Source organism: Heteronotia binoei, chromosome 18 (genome assembly GCF_032191835.1).
Source record: "Heteronotia binoei isolate CCM8104 ecotype False Entrance Well chromosome 18, APGP_CSIRO_Hbin_v1, whole genome shotgun sequence".
NCBI classification, from domain to species: Eukaryota; Metazoa; Chordata; class Lepidosauria; order Squamata; family Gekkonidae; genus Heteronotia; species Heteronotia binoei.
Window position 1 is genome coordinate 23,516,244 of NC_083240.1, and position 19,551 is coordinate 23,535,794.

At 48.1% G+C, this 19,551-nt stretch overlaps 1 protein-coding gene across 1 annotated transcript in view; it reads left to right on the forward strand.

The window, feature by feature from the left end:
- Window positions 1-5,776: 5,776 nt before the first annotated feature.
- PITPNM3 (PITPNM family member 3) overlaps window positions 5,777-19,551 on the forward strand; it is a 128,748-nt gene continuing 114,973 nt past the window's right edge. Inside the window, exon 1 of the mRNA XM_060259155.1 lies at window positions 5,777-6,105. Coding sequence (XP_060115138.1) covers window positions 6,081-6,105 — 25 coding nt within the window. The 5' untranslated portion in view covers window positions 5,777-6,080. The remainder of the gene's footprint in view (window positions 6,106-19,551) is intronic.

The following is a 19,551-nucleotide window of genomic DNA, read 5'->3' on the forward strand; positions in this document are numbered from 1 at the left end:
GCAGGTTGATAAACTCAGTAGTTTGTTTTTCAAAATGTGATCAGAAAATTATAAAACAGGCATTTCCATACACTATTGTGCGGTTTGTATTTCTATGGGCATATTTTCAAAACACTGTGTGTTCATTAGACCCACACTGCAAAAATGTTCAGGCTCTTGGACATCTGGATAAAAGAGTCCTCTCTTACTGAGGGCAGCAGTGTGGGTCTAAAAAGCTCATGGGTTTGCATAGTCAAGGTTGTGTGAGTAAAAATGCCTGGTTTTTCCCAGTATCTGCTGCACAACAGCCCTCGTCTTCCCAACCGTCTACGTGTCTGCTTGCCTACCAGCATAGAGATTCAGCTTCCCGCTTTCTTGCGGGATCGGAGCTTGCTGTTCTTTGGGAAAGCATCTGTCCTGCAGATTCTTCAACAGAGAAGTTGCCTCCTTGAGCGCCTGGAGAGGAGCTACACTCACAGGGGTGATGAGGAGCCAGGGTCCTCAGTGGGCTGTCCTGGGGCTTGTTTAATCTCTCTCCTGAATGTTAGGCTTAATTCTGCTTCTGGTTGGAAAAGGTGAGAGCTTCCAGGTGACAGCTTTCATGGGGTACCTTCTGCAGCTCAGTTTCTTCCGTTTCCTCATTTCGAGGCGAGTCCTTCTGGAATCCAGTCCAGCGTCTCTGTTGCAGCCCCTCTCACTTCCCGGGTTCTGCTCAGGCACCTTAATTTTTGCCATGCCTCATCAAAGCCAGCCACTTCAGGAAAAAATGCTCATTTTCAACTGTTTTATTTGCTTCTTTGTTGCAACTGCTTTTTCTCTCTCCTTTTTTTGTGACCATCTCTTCTGTAGGACATCTAGCCACGGGCACAGAGAGGTCGAGCAGCAGACGGGAGGAAGAAGGCCTGTTTGGGAGCTAGTGAGGGGCTTGGAATGGTGGCTGCCCCCCCCCCCCAGGGAATTCCTCTCAACCCGCTTGCCCTTAATCAAGCAGGGAGTCTATTGACTTTCCCTTTCTGTGGTGTGAGTCATCCAGTTGAGCAGCTTCCAGGCGTTTTAAGTAGCCCCTGAGCTGTGGCAGGGCATCGCAAGCCTTGTGCGATTTGAAAAGAAAATTAGAGGTTGATCCTACCGGGGAGATGGCCGCTGACATTTGGCAGCTTCAACTGTACAGGGAGCTGGGGGTGGGGTGGTCTGTAGGCTCCAGCACCTACAGTGAGCAAGCCTCTATACTGGCAGGATTTGATCCCTGGAGGTCAGCAGCCACTGGCCTTCACCCTGCTGGGTAACATTTCAAGTTTCTAGTCCAGAAATCTTCAGCATGCTGCCTGTGGTGCCCACTGATGCTTTTTCTGACACCTGCCAAGGGCTTTTAGGAGGTAGGTTGGGCTTTTGCCCACCAAGGCTTCTGATGGACTCTTGGTGATTTCATTGGCCCCGCAGGTTTTTTAAAAAATTGATTCAGCAGCAGTTGCCACTGCACCATAAGGTGGTGTTAACTACAGTTATTCTGTGGCAGTCACTTTGTGGCTAGCTCCGCCTTCTGTGGCTAGCTCCTCATTTTGCTGGTGCACCCACCATGCTGTGTCAGAATTCCAAATGTGTCCACAGGCTCAAAAAGGTTGGGGGACCCTGTTCTAGTTCCTTGTGTTCAAAGGCTGCTCCTGTCAAGGTCCTGATGAAGCATGCCAGTTGAGTGTGGTCATCCTGGAGGTACTGGGTCATGTGGGCAAATGAGGGCCAATCTGGTGTAGTGGTTAAGTGTGCAGACTCTTATCTGGGAGAACCGGGTTTGAGTCCCCACTCCTCACATGCACCTGCTGTTGTGACCTTGAATCAGCCACAAGTTCTCACAGAGCTGTTCCTCAAGAGCAGTTTCTATCAGAGCTCTCTCAGCTCCACCTACCTCACAGAGTGTCTGTTGTGGGGAAGGGAAGGGAAAGGAGATTATAAGCCGCTCTGAGACTCCTTCGGGTAGTGAAAGGTGGGTATAAATCCAATCTCCTCCTCCTCCTGATGTTTCCCCTTTCCTGAAGAAAGGAGCTGCTTTGTGTGGCAGAATGAGGGCTATGGACCTTTGAGCAACAGCAGCATGCCTGGGAAGATACCTCCTCCAATAGCAGTGTTGGACTTTGCAAGTGACACAGTGACAAGGAAGGAGGATTCTTCTCTTTTACCCTGTTATGGCAAAGGCTAAAATTCAGAATTTGTGCTTTGTGATGCCGGGTATACCCACCTGTTGCTTCCCAAACCAGTCCTCTTCTATTCCGTCTGGCTGATATACATCCGTGCTACTACCAGCTGGCCAACTGCCCATCTTGCTGGTTTTCTCATGTTTGCGGGCAGGTTTACAGTATTGTACTATGTCATAGGCATGTGCAGAACAAATCCCATGTGACAATCTGTGCTCACATCCCCTTTATGGGCTCTCAGGTATGGGGAGGGTTACATCATTCCCATGTTCCCAAGCAGTCCTCCAAGGAAATCACATGAAGCTGTCTTTCCTTGTCTTGTAATGAGTCAAATTACTGGTCTATCAAGGGCAGTATTGTCTGCACAGATTCATCATGGCTTCTCAGGGTCTCAGGCAGAGGTCATTCACATCATTTGCTGTCTGTTCCTATTTGAGTTGGAGATGCTGAAGACTGAACAGCCTGTGAAGCGGACTATCAAACCATTGTGGTCAGTACTGCATCCTCTAATTGATGTCAGCTTTCCAAGTCTCTGGTTAAGGTTTTTCATGTCATCTATCACCTGATCCTTTTTAATCAATTGACAGACTGATTTATGTTATTTATAGTCCACCTTTCTCCCTTGGACCCAAGGTGGATTACACAGAGTGAGTCAATATCGATAGGATGGGACATTCAGTGAACAATGTGATAGGAATTAGGGTTGTAGAACTAACCAGAAATCTAAAAGCGTAAGTATTCATATGATACATTCAATGATAAAAATTACATAGTAGGATCCTAGTTTCAGCCAGCTATATGCAGTAGTACAGACTGCACTCCCTAATAATTTATCCAGGTAACTTTGTGAAACTTTTAGTAGTGTGACTCTAGGCTGCCTTGAAAAGCCACCGTGAATCAATCAGCTGTGATGTTTGCAGAACGGCAGGAGAGGGGGATCACGCCTGACCTCAGGTAGGCCATTCTATAAGGTAGGGGCCACAACAGAGAAGGTATGTGTATGGGCAATTGTTGATTTTGCCCATTTGCAGGCTGGCACCTGCAGAAGACTGCTCCAATGAGAATTTCAGGGATTGAACTTGTGACCTTCTGCATGCCAAGCAGCTGCTCTGCCACTGAGCCATTCCCCTCCCCTAAATAACCATGCAAGTTGCAGCTCTCGTGGAGGTGTGCCCCTGGACAGCAAGTTGAGCGGAGAGAAGGAAGGGACAGAGGCTCTACAGTTTAGCAGCTGAGGAAGAGACAGGGAGGTCTTTTCAGATGCCGGGTTGCTCTTGACGGTGTCTCTTCATAGTCCTGGGGCTCGCTGCCTTCTGAGGTCCTTTTTCCAGCTCAGTGGCTTTTCTTTGCTTTCTGCCTCACTGCTGGGCTGAGAACTCTGTTTCTTTTTGTGCAGATGCTTTAGCTCAGCCTGTTTGGACAGGGGGGTATCTGGCTCTCTTCAAGGTGCCTGGTGGCAGCCTGAATGCAAGTAATCAACATGTTTCTCCCGGAACATTTTCCGCCTGTCTCCCTCCGTGTTTGGAAAGCTGGGTGAAGAACAGCCACGGGAGGTCACAACTTTCAAAACCCGCCTGCCATTTCCTCTCCGCAGGGAAAGGATTTTGTTTTCTGAATAAAGGAAAAAATGAGCGTCAATTAAATGGGTTGCGAGGGCAGGCGGTGAGTGGCATCTCTCTTTAATGCTGATTTGTAAAGCAGAATCAAGCAGGGTCACATAAAGTGGGGGAGGCAAGCAAACTTTTTCTCGACTGAATGAGAACCATCTGTGGGTTTCTACCAACTTTACTGCTGTCAATTTCTCTGCAGCCCTGTAGGATTAAGACACAGCAATTAGCACCAGCGCAATGCCTGGGAAGTGTTACAAGACAGGGGAGGGGTGCTATTGGACCCCTCAGAGTCGCACATTCTGTGTGTGTGTTACAGGCTTTAGATTGTGCGAATCCTACTCAAAAGCACAGCTGGTTACTGGCGTCTCTAGTGTCCACTTAATTGTGTCAAATTTTAATTTGAAGACTGCACAAAAAGCAATTGTGACCTTGAGGATCAGAGAGTCGATTGGAGGATTGGCAGCACCACAAGCAAATCAAGCAGGCAGCCTCAGAGGATGCCTGATGAATATGTGAAACTGCCTTACACCAGTTCAACCCATCGGTCCATCAAGGTCAATATTGCCTATTGTGATTGGCAGTGGTTCTCCATGGTTTCAGGTCGAGGTCTTTTGTATTGACCTATTGCCCGTTCCTTTTGAAGTTGGGGATGTCAGGCATTGAACCAGGGCTCTTCTGCATGCAAAATGAGCAGGGGAGGGGGTCATTGGTTAAAGTTGAGGTTTTGTCAAGTAAACCATTGACACCTGCAGGCCCTTTAACGTGTGCACATTGTGCTTCTCTGTGCCAAAGCTTCACCTCACCATGTGCATGAGTGCACACCTACAACATATGAATGAGGGAAACAATGGTTTGCCCTGTGGTGCAGAGTGGTAAGCTGCAGTACTACAGTCCAAGTTCTACTCACGACCTGAGTTTGATTCCAGTGGAAACGGGGATCAGGTAGCTGGTTCATGGTTGACTTAGCCTTCCATCCTTTCGAGGTGAATTAAATGAGCACCCAGCTTGCTGGGGGTAAAGTGTAGATGACTGGGGAAGGCAGTGGCAACCCACCCTGTAAAAAGTCTGCCGTGAAAACATCGTGAGACAGAATCAACCATTTTAGCTTCAGGGGAGAGTTCAGTGCTCTGCAACTCACTTATTGGGGTGTTCTGGGGAATCTGTTTAAAGGAAATGTATTCAGGCGGCTAGCCCTGTTGTTCTGAAGCAGGACAAAGTTTGAATCTAGTGGCACCTCCCACGTTTTATGCAAGGAGGTATACCTTGAATAAAACTTCGTTGGTCTTAAAGAAAATGGGTTTCATCAAATGACCCAGCAGCGCTGTGGGAGAAGTCTACTTTGGTATCTATCTGAGGAGAAGTGGAGCCCTGATGGGAGAGAGGGAGGGCTAGGGATGCCCGTCCCCAGGTGGGACTTGGAGATCCCTGGGAAATACGGCTCATCTCCAGACACGAGAGATCAGTACCCCTGGAGAAAACGAATATCTGGGGGGCTTAATTTTATGGCATTGATTGAACCCCAAAGAAGTCCCCAGCCTGGCTCCACCTCCAATTCGCCAGGAGTTTTCCAACCTGGAGCTCTTGTTTTAGAGACTAAAACTGGGGCGGGGCGCTGGCTCTTGAGCAAGGCCGAGGCCAGGCTTCGTTGCGAAAAGCGAGAGATCCGTTTCGCACTCTGCACGTGCCCGCGACTTCCTCTTTCCCGTGGCCTGGGCGAGAGGTCACTACCTGCACCTTCGGGCTAGGAGGAGGTTTGGGTGAGGGGAAAAGTTAGGAAAGGGACATGCAGGAGGTGAGGTGAGGTGAGGTGGGGGGCTCCTACATCCCGGCGCAGCCCCCTTCCCGCCTGCTCTTCCGCTTCTGGCTTTTCCGCTCTTCTGCTTAATAGAGGCGTGACGGGCAGGGGGAGGTTTCGGCATAGCGCCCCCTCCAGGTTTCTGCAGAATTGTTACAGGTCCGCGTAAAAGCAGCGGGAACACCTCGTGCCCCTTTGACCACCTCCTCCTCCACCCCCACCCGCTGGAGAGCCAGAGGTCTGCGGGAGCGAGGGGCGGAAGGGCTCCCCGGGCGAAGTGTGGGGAGAGGGGCTCCCCCCCCCCCACGCTTTGGCCCGCTTTTTGGCCCCCTCCTCGCGGACCGAATTGGCAGCGGCGCCTTTAAAGGCGGCAGGGTGGGGGAGAGAAGCAGCGAAGGGGCGGCGGCGGCGGCGGCTCCAGGCCAAGCGAGACGCAGCTCCGGAGACGGGCAGAGGGCGGCAGCTGAGAAGCCCGGGCGGGCTGCGCGTCGCGAGGAGCTGGAGGCGATGGCGACCGGACCGCCGCCCCCAGGTGAGTCGCAGCCTGCCCCCTCCCGCCACCGACGGGGCGCACGTGCCCGCCCGGGACGTCTCCTTGGGCTGCCCCCCTGCCCCGGAGCCTCTTGAGGCGCGCTTTTCGCTCCACAGGCTGTCCCTTTGGCCCCAAACGAATATGCAGCGCCCTCCGCGGGGCTTCAACTGGCCGTGGGATTTCGGGCGAGGGGATCGCTGCGAAGCAACCAACTCTTCCTTAATGGACAGTCCTCTGAACATGTGCAGAGTGCAACGGAGGCGGGCCCTGGCCTGTAGCTGCAGAGGGAAGGGGGCGCGCCGGGCTTTGTCCCCGGGGAGCGGCCTGACCCCCACCCCGTTCGCTTTTTGTCTCTGCGCGCCCTTGTTTTCTCATGGCCCAATTGGGGGCACTTTTTTTTTTTGTTAAAAAAACGTTTGCCCTTAGGAAGCCTTATTCTCAGCTTTGCTGCAAATGGAACTGTTTTACATAACGCCCCACCCCTTGCCCCAATCTCAAGCCATGTGCATTTGGCATTTTTCTTCTGGGAGCCGACGAAGCGAAGCTCCTAGGTCAAGCAGGAAAGGCGGCTTGGCTTGACTTAAACCGGTGTGGGGAGAAGACTCCCCCCCCCCCCCCAATCCAGTTAAATGTGGTTTGCCAAAGCAGCGGAGAGGTCACCCCTTCCTCAGCCCAAGGGAGGCTGTGCAAGAAAGCGAAACTGGGCGTGTGGCTTTCCAGATGTTCTCCTAGTGCCGTGCCAATGCTGTGGTGCTCTGTGGCAGAGCTGCTATCAATCCCGTCCCCAGATGGTGCTTGGTAGTTGCGGGCTGACTTTCTGAGGGTAAGGTGGCTGTGCGAGAGGAGCTGCTGCATCTTAGAAGGGGTCAGAGTCCCTGGTGTGCAAGGGAAGGAAGCTTGTGAGAGCAGGTGTTGCATTTGCATCCGGCTGGTGGTCTTCTGGGCACATGCTTGTGCCAGCCTTTCCCTGGCGCAGTCAGCGCAGCAGTCCGTAGACTCGAATCTGCAGCATTCCTCTCTCTTTGGCCATCTTCTGTTTTTGATTCTGTCTTTTCCTCGCAGAATGGGGCGATCGTTCCATGCTGTGGCCCTCCCTTGCGTTTAGCCGATCAGTAGAAGTGTGTTGATATAGAATCCCCAGGAGTTAGGAGTCGCTCTGTTTTATGGCTGTGTATTTTTGGTATTGACGTCTGCCTTAACCAGGTGATCAGAAAGGCCTTTCTGAGCTTCCAAGTTTCTACATCCAGCGAGAGGTCTTGGAAGAGCTGCAGGGCTTTGCTTTCCTTTGGAGGAAAGAGGAGTGGAGACTTGGGAGGATGTGCTTTTTTTCACTGGTTTCAAACTGGTTTCTGGAGCATTGCATGGTGCTGCAGAGTATGAGAGGAAGGGTCCTTGCCTTCAGGAGCTTCAGTTTAAGTCAAAAGAACATATGACCATATGCAGCTGCCTTATACTGAATCAGACCCTCAGTCCATCAAAGTCAGTATTGTCTATTCAGACTGGCAGCGGCTCTCCAGGGCCTCAAACTTGAGGTTTTTCATGCCTACTTGCCTGGACCCTTTTTAATTGGAGATACTGGGGACTGAACCTGGGACCTTTTGCTTACAAAAGCAGGTACTCTACTACTGAGCCACTGTCCCTCCCCAAAAGAGAGATGAACAGAGAAATAGTCCTATGCTTAATAAGGAGTTTATGATTAATAAGAGGACTGAGGGATAATTCCCAAGTCCTCATGGAAGAGGTAGGCACAGATAGGTGAGATCCCCTGGGAAGCCATGCAAGTCCTGGCCTCAGGGCAGCGAGAGGGAAAGGGGGCGACAGCCTGTTCAGATGGCTCCAGGTGGTGGAAGTAGAAACAAATAGGAGGAATTGGTGTTCAGAGGTCCACCTGCTCAGACGTGGCAGGGAGAAGGAAACATGTTCCCTAGTTGGTGGTGGTATTTGTTTTCTTTCCAAATAGGCGAGCAAAGTGGAAACCGAACCAGATGAGCTCCTTGCTGCAGCTGGCAGCACAATGGCTGATTCTGCTTTAGGTCCCCCTTTCTCTCCACTCAAAGAGTGCACACCATGGATGCTTTTGCTAGCTAATTGCTCTGGGTCTCTTTCCAAATTCAAGATGTGTCCTGTCCTCCCTCTTGTCAGCTGGAGGGATGTTGACTGCCGTACTTGGGGAGGGAGAGTGATCCCCAGATTCTGGAGCAACCGCTGTTCTTCCTCAGACATCCTTGGTCACACATTGCTTGCCAGATTTTGGAGCAACTGCTGCTCTTCCTCAGACGTCCTTGGTTGCATATTGCTCGCCCGCTTGTGGCGAACGAGTTGGCCAATCTCTCCTCTCCCCCCACCCCAGGATATATTTTGCAAGCCAAGACTCCAAAAACGGAACCGGGCTTCAAGCCTCGTTGCGGTTGTTCAAACTGGGGGAACTTGGCTTTGTGTTGAGACACTCTGAAATGGCTTGCAGTTCCACCCCAGCATGTGTACTCCGGGGGTCTGTCTGCAGACTGACTGGTACTGTGGGAGCCTGGGTGGATTGGGACTGTGCGGGTGTTTCCTTGAAGGAGGAGGCCCAAGAGAACTAGAGGCACTTCTTTACCTTTGCCCTCGCAGCTTGAATGGAAAAGCGGTCAGGTGGATGCCTCTTGCCAAAGGGGACCCCCTTTGGGTTTCTTTCTGTGCCAGGCCTACCGAGGAAAGTCAACCATTCCTCTCTGTGACTTGCTGCTTGATATCAAGGGCCTTTCCACAGGGTCTGTCCCACCCAACGGCTGTCGTGCTTCTGGGAATAGGAAGGCTGAAGATTCCCAGGATCACTTTCCAATGCAAGGGAGGGTGCTGTTTCTCTCCCCCAGTGGAATGCCTTTGTTGCAGATGCATAGAACTGGGGATACTAAGTGGGTCAGACCCCTTGTGCACCGGTAACTTCAAATATGAGGGATTGCAGCCCCCTCTCCCTCTGTCTGCAGTGACAAGTAGAAGAACACCACCCTCTAAAAAGGGAGGTTTCTGTGGGCAGATGGGTCTATTGGCTGTGGTGGCTAAATGGAACCTCCATGCACAGGAGCAGTGTACCTCTGAATGCCAGTTGCTGAGCTGCAACAATCTGGGCAGGCTGTTGCCTTCCAGTTCTGCTTCTGGGCTTCCTGGAGGCAGCTTGTTGGCCATTGTGGCCAACATGGTTGTGGTCTGACAAAGCTTTCTCCTGATCTTGGATTATTGTGATAACCGCTTGATTACGTCCTTGTTTGTTTACCATTTCACCTTTAGAGGGGAGAGCTCCCTACTCTAACCCTATAAAGGTGGGTGTGGTGGGTACCTTCAGCAAGGCTACCTCTTAGGTGCTGTTTCCCAAACCAATTGCTTAAAAAAAAAAAAAGATTAAAACCCTTTTGGGTGGGGGTATTTTTTCCCAATTCTATACATTGATTATTATTTTAATGGGGTGAATGGTTCCTTCTCTGGCCAGGCTCTCAAACAGCAGCAGGACAAAATCTCAAGGACGTGGCCTGCCTTGTTTTGACTTCGAGAGCAGCTTAGATGGATTCCAGGCGGTTTTCTTGGATACTTGAGCGAGATAGCTCAGGAACTTCTTTACGTAATAGCTGTGTTCCTGCTTTGACCTGCAGCCTTCCCCACAGAACAGGAAAAACAACTATTTCCTAGGGGAAACGGGGAGGGTGGATCCTCCGGGGCAGGGAAGATCAGGATTCCCGCCTTGAGAGGGTTCGCTACAGCAGCAGGGAGGGAATCCATCTATTTTTTGTTAATTTGGACAGAGATGAGTCCTTGCAGCTTCAATAACTGACTGCTAATAAGATTGAATTTAGGAAGCTTGTAGGAGGATTGCTGGGTTATTGAGCTTGGGATAGGAGCAGTGGCCAAACTCCGTGACTCATTTGTACACAGCCGCACACTAACAGAGGAAGGCTGATCTCTGGGGCTGCAGAGCAGTGTTCTGTGTGCCGTTTGTCAAAGTCTTGCGACTGGCACCTGTGTTCGGGAATGTTGTTCAAAATGTCTCCAAAATCCAGAATTGCATTCATGCTGGTGGTTGGGCATTGTCTGTTTGAAATTCTAGTGAGCTTTCTCTGGAAACCCAAGAGATATTTTATTGGTAGCTGTTGCCCTCTTGGCTTCAGTTGTTTGAACAGTGGTGGGCAGATGGACGGATTTTCCTTTGGCTTTAAGGCAAAATTAGGTTATAAACCTCCACTGGAAGGACTGGTGTGGCCTTTCTCCAAGAACTGTGAATGAAGCTCTGCGGGATCTCAGTGATGATCTTCTGCTCCTCAGTGGAACTGCAGCAGATTTAGGGACATTTCTCTTTGTATCTCCATGATGAAAAGGGCTGGAGGCTTTCCTTTATTCTTTAAAAAAAAAAAAAGATTCTAGAACAGGGGTGGCCAAACTTGCCTAATGTAAGAGCCACATAGAATAAACATCAGATGTTTGAGAGCCACAAGACATGAACATCAGATGTTTGAGAGCAGGAAGGAAAATAGATGGGGAGAGAGGTAGAATGAAAGCAGCTTTAAATGCTGTTGGCTGGCTTGGCTTGGAGAAGTGATTTAAGAGAGAAATGCCTTCTCCAAGCCAGCCGATGGGGCAGTGGTGAGTTTGAGAACCACACACAATGTGTGTGAAAGAGCTGCATGTGGCTCCCAAGCCACAGTTGTGCTAGAAATTCATAGGTGGGGCATGACATATTTTGGAGGGACATTGTCCCCAGATGCTGCCATAAACCTGAGCAATGAGATCTGGGAAATCTTGGCGGTAAATGCTGTGCATTGCCCAATTTCCCTTTACATCCTGCAGTGCTCCTTCAATGTCAGGAGTACCATTTCCAGTCTGGAGAGCTAGTCAGCCTTATTTTGGCAACCCCAGATAAATCACATTAGCCAGAGTTCCTGATGCATGGGGCTCTCAGGCTGCTTCTTACTCTCATGCCATGCAGAATCACTCAGTTTGCTGTTTATGCAGCAGTGGAGAAAATTTGGCTGCCCTCTGTGTTGGGGCTCCTGGGCAGCTTCTACAAAATAGAAGTGAAGCTATTCCTGTTGTGCTTTTGAGGGAGCATGCATGGGCAAGGGAGGCACATGGCTGGGACAGTCTCCTGAGAAATCTCATGTCTTACGCTCTTGCTACAGCTTGTGGGTTTTCTGCATAAGTGAGAGAAGCATGAGCTCACTACTAGGTTTTGGAAAGCAAAGGTTGGGTGGCCCTAACAGCAGCTCAGTCCTTCCTGGTGTAGTTGGAGAAAGTGAGACAGAGATGAAGTCTTGGACTTCTCAAGTTGTGCAAAAGAAGCAGCGAAGATCCCAGGCAGCTTGGGAGGCGGTGCGTCTGTTAAGCCATGACTGTTCCCAGCTCTCCTGAATGACAGCTGGTTACCCTTCCTGTTGTTATTGGCTTTAGCTGAAACTGGAAGTGCCTGTATGGTCTCTGCTCTGAAATGTAAAGCTTGGAGAGACCAGTTCAGTCATCTGAGGCAAGTGTGAACTTGTGGCAAAGTTCCTTCCCTGCATATCTCTACATTCTCAATTTAGGAGAGAGGAAAACTGCAGCAAACCTCTGAAGACTTGTGCTGGGGACATGCTGCTTGTTAGGTAAAAGGTGATGGGCTCTCCAGAACGTATCTTTTTGTAACCTGGCTGTGGGCATGCCCTGGCATTGACGTTGCTAGGGGAGAGTGCCAGGAACTGGCAGGGGTGCCCATCCAATGGCATGCTGGCATTGAGGTAGCTGCCAAGTCTTTGGGGATTTGCTCAGGACATTCAAGTTGAGACTTGAAACAAACCTGCTTGTATGCTCTGAGTGTGGAGGCCAGCTTTAGGGTAGCTTGTTAGATGTTCCTAACGAGTCCATCCACTAACCTACTTTTCCTTCCAAATGTATGGAGAACAAAGCTCTGAGCCAGAAGAGCCCTAATCACATTTTTTTCTAGAAAACCATGTGGTGGAAAGTGTCATCAAGGCAACGGTGGTTTGCCATTGCCTGTCTCTGCAAAGCCGCCTTGGACTTCCTCAGTGGTCTCCCATCTAACCAAGACTGACCCTACCTACCTTCTGAGGTTTTGTGAGATCAGGCTAACTTGGGCCATCCAAGTCAGGGCAAAAATACACATACAAGATTGATTGTAGTGTAGGCCAGCCACAATCCTTATACCAAAGTGGGCTTTAGTCTTGGACTTCCATTCAGAGAAAACTACTTCCATTTCCTCCAGCAAACTGAGGGAGAGTTTAACAGCATTGAGGCACTTGGAGAAGGTGGTGGTAGTGGCCAGATGTTCAAAGTTGTGTGTCTCCCTGGGCTAGTGCAAACCCCATTGGATCACAATCACTATAGTCTTTGAGAAGCTGTAGTGCTCTGTCTAGTTTTGGGCCCAACTTGAAATTTGTAGCAAGGGCTTGTAGGCATGGCAGTGTCAGTGAGATTATAAAAATGATCAGTTACACATGCACAGGGTTCTGAGTGGCCAAGGAAAGCCCGCAAATATGCTGGTGTTCACTGTTGCACCTTCTTGCATGAGGTCTGCAGGAAGAGAGCCAAGGCCCTGATTGTGTTAGCCCCTTCTGGTGAGCCGGGCAACTCTTTACTCTGAAAGAGGTAGGTTAGAAACCTTTGCTTAGAAGGTTTCTAACCTACCTTCTAATGAGCTTCCTTTACAGAATCAATCCATATAATGTTGGGTCATCCTCTTTTCCTGCTACCTTCAAACTTAGGCTTAGAAGCTTGTTTAAAGATACAGAATGACTTCATAGGGTGTGTTTGGCTTCATAAAATTCATAAAGTAAATGACTTCATCAGATGCGTAGACTTCACCATCATTTTTCTTCCACGGCATGCAAAGAGGTGCAGAGGTCAAGGTTGAGTTGGAAATTTGCTTTTGGCTACTTGGTGGATGAATTTTGCTCATGAGCATTGTCAAGAGTTCCCCATCACAGTCAGGAAGGAACCTTTCCCACAGTTAGATCCCAGCTGAGCCTTTGAAGGATTCATACTTTGCTCATCTCTTCTTGACTTTTTGGCTGTGGCCTGGATTGGATGGTGCATTCCAACGGGATGTGTGAAGATGGGAGGGACGGTGGCTCAGTGGTAGAGCATCTGCTTGGGAAGCAGAAGGTCCCAGGTTCAGTCCCCGGCATCTCCAAAAAAAAGGGTCCAGGCAAATAGGTGTGAAAAAACCTCAGCTTGAGAGCCGCTGGAGAGCCGCTGCCAGTCTGAGAAGACAATACTGACTTTGATGGACCAAAGGTCTGATTCAGTATAAGACAGCTTCATATGTTCATATGTAAGATAGCTTCAAATTGAAGGTTCCACCTTTGACTCATTTCACTGTGCCTTCAGGCAGGATTTGGGACCAAAACATCCCTATTGGTTTTTGATTGCCACTGATACTGTTAGATGTGTCAGCAGTATTTGATATAGTTGACTGTGATATTATGGTGGATTGACTACATTCTATGCTTGGGCCAAAAGGGACAGTCCTTTGCTAATGTTCTTTGCTTGTTAGCAGAGAATAAAGTGTTTCCTTAGGAGGGGCAGAATTGGGTACTTTGGACCTGATGTGTGGAGTGCCTGAAAGATCTGTTTTATCTGCACTATTCTTTAACATTCATGTTGAACTTTTGACTGAAACCACCGGGAGCTTTAGAGAAGGCTGTCACCAGTACGCTGACACACAACTTTGCATCTTACTACCTAAGGAGCAGCCATGAAGTTCTGGGCCGGAGTCTTGGGTACGGTGGCCAGGTTTCCTGCTTTGACCGGCAACCTTCTGACCTCTGCCTCCATCCCCACTGTTTGGGGTGTGCGTGAAGTGTGTGTGTTAAGTCCTGTTACATCTGACCCTATGAATTAATGACTTCCAAAATGTCTTATCATTAAAAGCCTTGCTCACGTCTTGCAAACTGAGAGCTGTGGCTTCCCTTCTTGAGCCAATCCGTCTTTCTCTTTTCCTGCTACCTTCAACTTTTCCTAGCTTTATCATCTTTTCTAGTGACTGTGGTCTACTTATAATATGACCATAGTATGATAGATTTAGTTTAGTCATTTTAGCTTCTAGGGAAAGTTCAGGCTTGATTTGTTTTGGAACCCACTTATTTGTCTCCTTGGTGGTGGTAAAATGGCATCCTACCATGTTGTTCAGCTTCCAGCTGAATAACTAAAAGTGGTTTTTACCATAGATTTTGGGGAAATCCTGCAGTGTCTATTGATGTTGCTTCTGGTTACACAGCAGGAAATGATGTTGTGGGGTGGTTTTGGTCAATTTTTGTCGACACTAGTCTTCTAGAGGTTGCCATTGAAGTGCTGGCAATCCTGGTTTTGAGTCTGCAGTCAAGTGACTGAGGATAAACTGACACTTAATCCAAACATGATTGAGGTGAGGCTGGGTGGGAAAGCAGAGAGTTTGGCTGGTATTGATTTACCAGTCTTAGATGGGGTTGAATAGCTCTAATAGATCCTGGGGGTGTTCTTGGACCTGACATCTTAGTAGATAAACAGACCAGTGCTGTTGCTAGTTGCATCTTATATCAATTTCATCTAGCACAAACTGGTCCAGGATTGAGCTCTGAATTGATAGGACACTCCTTCTAATCTTAAACCTGCCATGAACTCTCCAAGTGGTCTCAGACAAGCTATGTTGTCTATTTCAACTCCAAATAACAACAACCAACAACATTAGGAAGAACTTCCTGACAGTTAGAGCGGTTCCTCAGTGGAACAGGCTTCCTTGGGAGATGGTGGGCCTCCTTCCTTGGAGGTTTTTAGATAGAGGCTGGATGGCCATCTGATGGCAGTGCAGATCCCCTGAATTTAGGGGGAGGTATTTGTGAATTGTGCAGGGGGTTGGTCTAGATGACCCTGGAGGTCCCTTCCAACTCTTATGATTCTATGATTCAATACACAAGATACTGAAATTGGCCAACCATACAAATTTTTTGTAGGGACTACAGCAAGATAAAGTCTATGAAGCACTCTGAATGCTGAACATATTGTATTTGATTAAAACAATTGTATTGGTAACATATGGTAATAAATCTATTTCTTACATCTTTAATAACTTCTTTTATCTATCCCATATATTACTTTCTACCCACCCCTCCCCCCGTTACTTGACCCCCGCCGGTGTTATTTACTTAAAATGCTAATATTTACCCTTAACTATTAAAACAAAAATTTATGTTCTTCTTTCTAAAACTTAATCATTATCAAAAATTGTCCAATGTCCTTTTATTTTCCACTCTTTTTCTACATATCTTCGAAACTTTTTCCACTCCGTCTTAAAAACTTCTAAATCATAGTCTCTTAATATTCTTGTTAATTTGTCCATTTCACTCCATGTCATTACTTTTATAAGCCAATCCCATTTCTCTGGTATTTTTTCTTGCTTCCACAACTGTGCATATAATGTCCTAGCAGCTGAAAGCAAGTACCAAATTACAGTTCTGTCTTCTTTTGGAAATTTTTCCATTTGTAATCCCAACAGAAAAGTCTCTGCAACTTTCTTAAATTCATATCCCAAGATCTTAGAAATTCATTCAATGCTGAACATATTGTATTGATGTATTATTGTAAATAATAATAATAATAATAATAATAATAATAATAATAATAGTTGTCTAATACTTCTACTGGGGACCAGCAGGTGGTGATGTTGCCTGGCACGGTCTTGTCTCTTGGCTTAAGAGCAAAGGGTTGACTCTTAAGAGCTGTTGCAGTGAACATGAGCAAGGCAGCTGCTCTCTAGATATCCTTTCCAGCCCCCCTCCATTCATGGGGAGAGCAAGAAGCAGGCAGGACTCCCACAGGTTTTTACTTACAGTCTTTCAGCAAGCCTGGTATCTCCCAGCTGAGAACTATGGAAAACACCTGCTCTGCTTGCAGAAGGTCCTAGGTGCAATCTCTGGTTGTGCCCATGACTGAAAGCATTTGGGGTGGCTGGAAAAAACCATTTTCTGTGCCTGAGGCCCTAAAAAGCCATTGTCAGGGGAGGGGAGGCCGACCTGGACAGACTAGAGGTCTGGCTTGGTCTCAGGCAGTTGTATATATTTCTGGTGGGTCCTGTAGCTCCATGGTGGAGCATCTCTGTTGTGTTCAAAAGGTCCCAGGTAAAGGATCTTGGGTAGCAGGTCTAGAGAGAGACCTTTTTCTGCTAGAGAAGTTGGAGAGCTGCCGCCAGGTAGGGGAAACAATACTTAGCTAGGTGGGTCAGTGATCTTGTCTCTCTGTAAAGCAGCCTTCTCCTTCACAGCCTTGTTTCTTAATCCTAGGAGGATCATCTCCTCTCTTTCTCTCTCTTCACTTTTGTTTGGTGTAAGCTTTGCCTGCTGTAGTCCGTGTCCTAATTTTGGAAGACTTCTGGTTGATTGGGGACAAATGTGAATGTCTGTTGAAATGCTTTAATGAAAAACTGGGTCTGGTTTTTCTCTTCCCCCCTCCCATTGGCAGTAACATCATTTGAACAAAGAGCTTTGTAGATTAAAGCGCAATGCATGTGTCAGCTGAAGCTTCACGTCAACAGAATTTATGGGAATGAGATGCAGATGATGAAGGGTGGGTGTCGATGAGATGGCCTGTGTGGGGAACAGCAGTGCATCCTTGGGAATCCAGCGAGAGCGTTACTAGGAAATGTAGAATCTTTTGGGGGGGAGGTGAGCACGAAGGTGACAAAATTTGGGGGCCCCTCCTGGGTGTGTTGTCCCTAGAGGAGAATACTCACAAAACTGGCTGGAAGAATCCAGGTAGGTAGGCAGTAGAAGAGTGCTTTCATAATCCTCCTAAAACAGATTGGTTGGATTACTGAGGAAATTGCATACTTAGTTGAAGCTATTAATCAAGCAGCGAGGCAGTTAGTGTTTTATTCTTAATAACAGTTGTAGAAGAGATGCCAAAGGGGACATTTATACTTTGACAAAGATATTTGGGTGCTTCAGAGCTTGCTGTGAGCACAGAACACATTTTGAGGTGGCAAATGAGACCAGCGATGATTGCTATTCCCCCTTCCTCAGTACAGCCTCCAGCTAGGCTGTTTTCCACAGTTAACTTGAGTTCCCTGTTCTCACACACAAGATTGTGTCAATGGTAGCTCTGTCTCCTGCTACCCCTTCCTTAGCACCTTTGGTGTTAGAAGGAAGGGAAAGCCTGGAGATGAGGAAGCCAGAGTCCCTCTTGCCTGGGCTTGCTCCAAAGTGAGGGAAAAATGACATTATTTGAGAATTGAAACCAGTTTGAGAGAAGCATCTCTTCTCATTGTGTACATCCATTTCTTTTGCCTCATGGTTAACCTCTGGTCAAACAGAGGGTTTTTTGTGTGTATGTTTTTGGCATGTCATATAAACTCAACCCTGCTTACCAACGTAAAGAGTTGGGGGTAAGCATTTGTACCATCATTGTCTCCAGCTTGCTATGGCCTCTCACTGGTGAGACCTGTGAAGGCTGCGCAGTTAGGGTTTTGAGGGCCTGTTGTCGAGGCACAGATCCTTCCCTTAAAAGGGGTTGGAGAAGGCCCTAGAAACTTGAGCAGGGGCTTGGGTCCCATTGCCTTAACTGAGCCAGAACAGGAAGGGAGGCGCTCTGAGTCGTCCTGTGCCTACTGCTAATGGAGTGGCAGCACAGTGGTTCCCATGGCAACCGTAGGCTGGTGTGAGATCTCCATAATGAGTTGTGGAGATGCGACTTTGCTTATGGGAGGGGGCTTCCCTCAGTTGATTAAAGGACTGTGGAGTTCCCTCTTGGGGGGGCCAAACAAGGTGTGGTTGCAGTGACCCACTGTTTCAAAACTGGGTTGCCGGAGAATTCCTATAAAGTAGGAGGAAGAATTTGAGGGACAGTTTTAAAGGGACATGGAGTTGGGGGGAGGTACTGAACTTTTTCTCTCTCCCCCCCCCCCCGCCAACAACTGCCTCTTGTCTCCCAGCGGCAGTTGCTTCCCACCTCAGAGCTCCAGTAATAGAAGAGCAGTCAGGAAAAATTCAAAAACCTCCAGTCCCTCCAGATTCCAGCATCGTGTTTCCCACAGTGGCCAACCAGATGCCTCCAGCATCAAGAACACCCAGGTAGACTGCTTCTGAACAGGAAGATTCCAGTCAGCCATCATGCTCCTTAACTGTTGGTAGACTTGTCTTCCATGAGTTTTTCTTGTCTCCCCTTCAAAGTACCCTGCCCCTGTGATCATTGCTGCTTCTTGTATGGTAAAAGCCCCATAGATAGTTTCAGGGAGGAAAACAGAGAGGGAGGATTCTCCTGCCCCTGTGGAGCTTTACAGCTCCATCCCACATCCAACTCAGGTTGTTCTGTTTACAAGAAGCCTGTATGGGAGGATCAGCCCCTACAGTTTCTATGGGTTATATTAGAGGCATGCTGTTTGTATTGTAAACGGCTCCCCTCAGAACTGAGCAGGTACTTGTGCCAAAGTCCCCATCACTTTTTAAAGGGGTTGAAGGGAATGGACAGGTTTGAGTGTCTGAGTCCTCCCTAGTTTTGCAACAGCCCCTCTTAAAACTGGGATTTTGCAGGGGATTCTGTAGCAAGAGCTTGAAAGAGGGCCATGAAGGTTGTCAAAGCAGTGTCTGGTAATGGTGTGCTCAGTGCTATTGAGTAGGTCACAGTGGCACAAGTTCTTCTTGGGAGGCTATTAAGAGCAAGACTTGACCATGCAGAAAACTGGGTACAACTTACAGATCAAACTGGTTTACTAAGCATACTAGCAAACTACAGTAGTGATGGCAAGTAATCAAGCAAAAGCACACAATAATGCATCATATTACATCACCCGTGGGAACTGAAGCTACAGTCAGAGGCAGTGTGTGTCTGGTCTACTCAGGAATGGCAAGGTGGAAGTGAGCAATCATAGTAGTGATGTAGTTTGAGAGCTTAGATATAAGGATGGTGTCTTTCTCTTTTGGATTCTCCTTTCTTGGATTTCTCTGAGCTTTCTTTGCCCAGACGATCCACATTTTTTAAAAAAAAGTTTCCGTTTCTTTCAACCAGCATGTCAAAAGGTTAGATGCATTGTCTCCCTGCCACTATTCCTTTCACTTGTGTTCCTACTACATTTTGTTCAAGATGAGCATACCTTCTTGCATACACATGAAGCTTGAGCAAGATTTAGCTGTTCTTAACCAGCCCTGTTTCATCTTCCTTCAACTTACCTTTGCATGTTAGTTCTGGGAGCATTTTTTATCCTAATGATTAGTTTGCATGAGCAGCCTGAATAACCCTGACTAGCCTGAGCTCACCAGAACTTGGAAGCTACACAACATCAGACATAGTTAGGATTTCAGCTGGAGACCCCCAAGGAAGAACCTCATAGGGGTTGTCCTAGGTTGGATGTAGTTTGTTGGCATGAAGTTGATAATGATGTTTATGTGAGCTGTTTTCCCCAGTTTTTCAGACACTCACTGCAGAGTGACCCCAGTAATGAATTTCTGAACTCTGACTAGC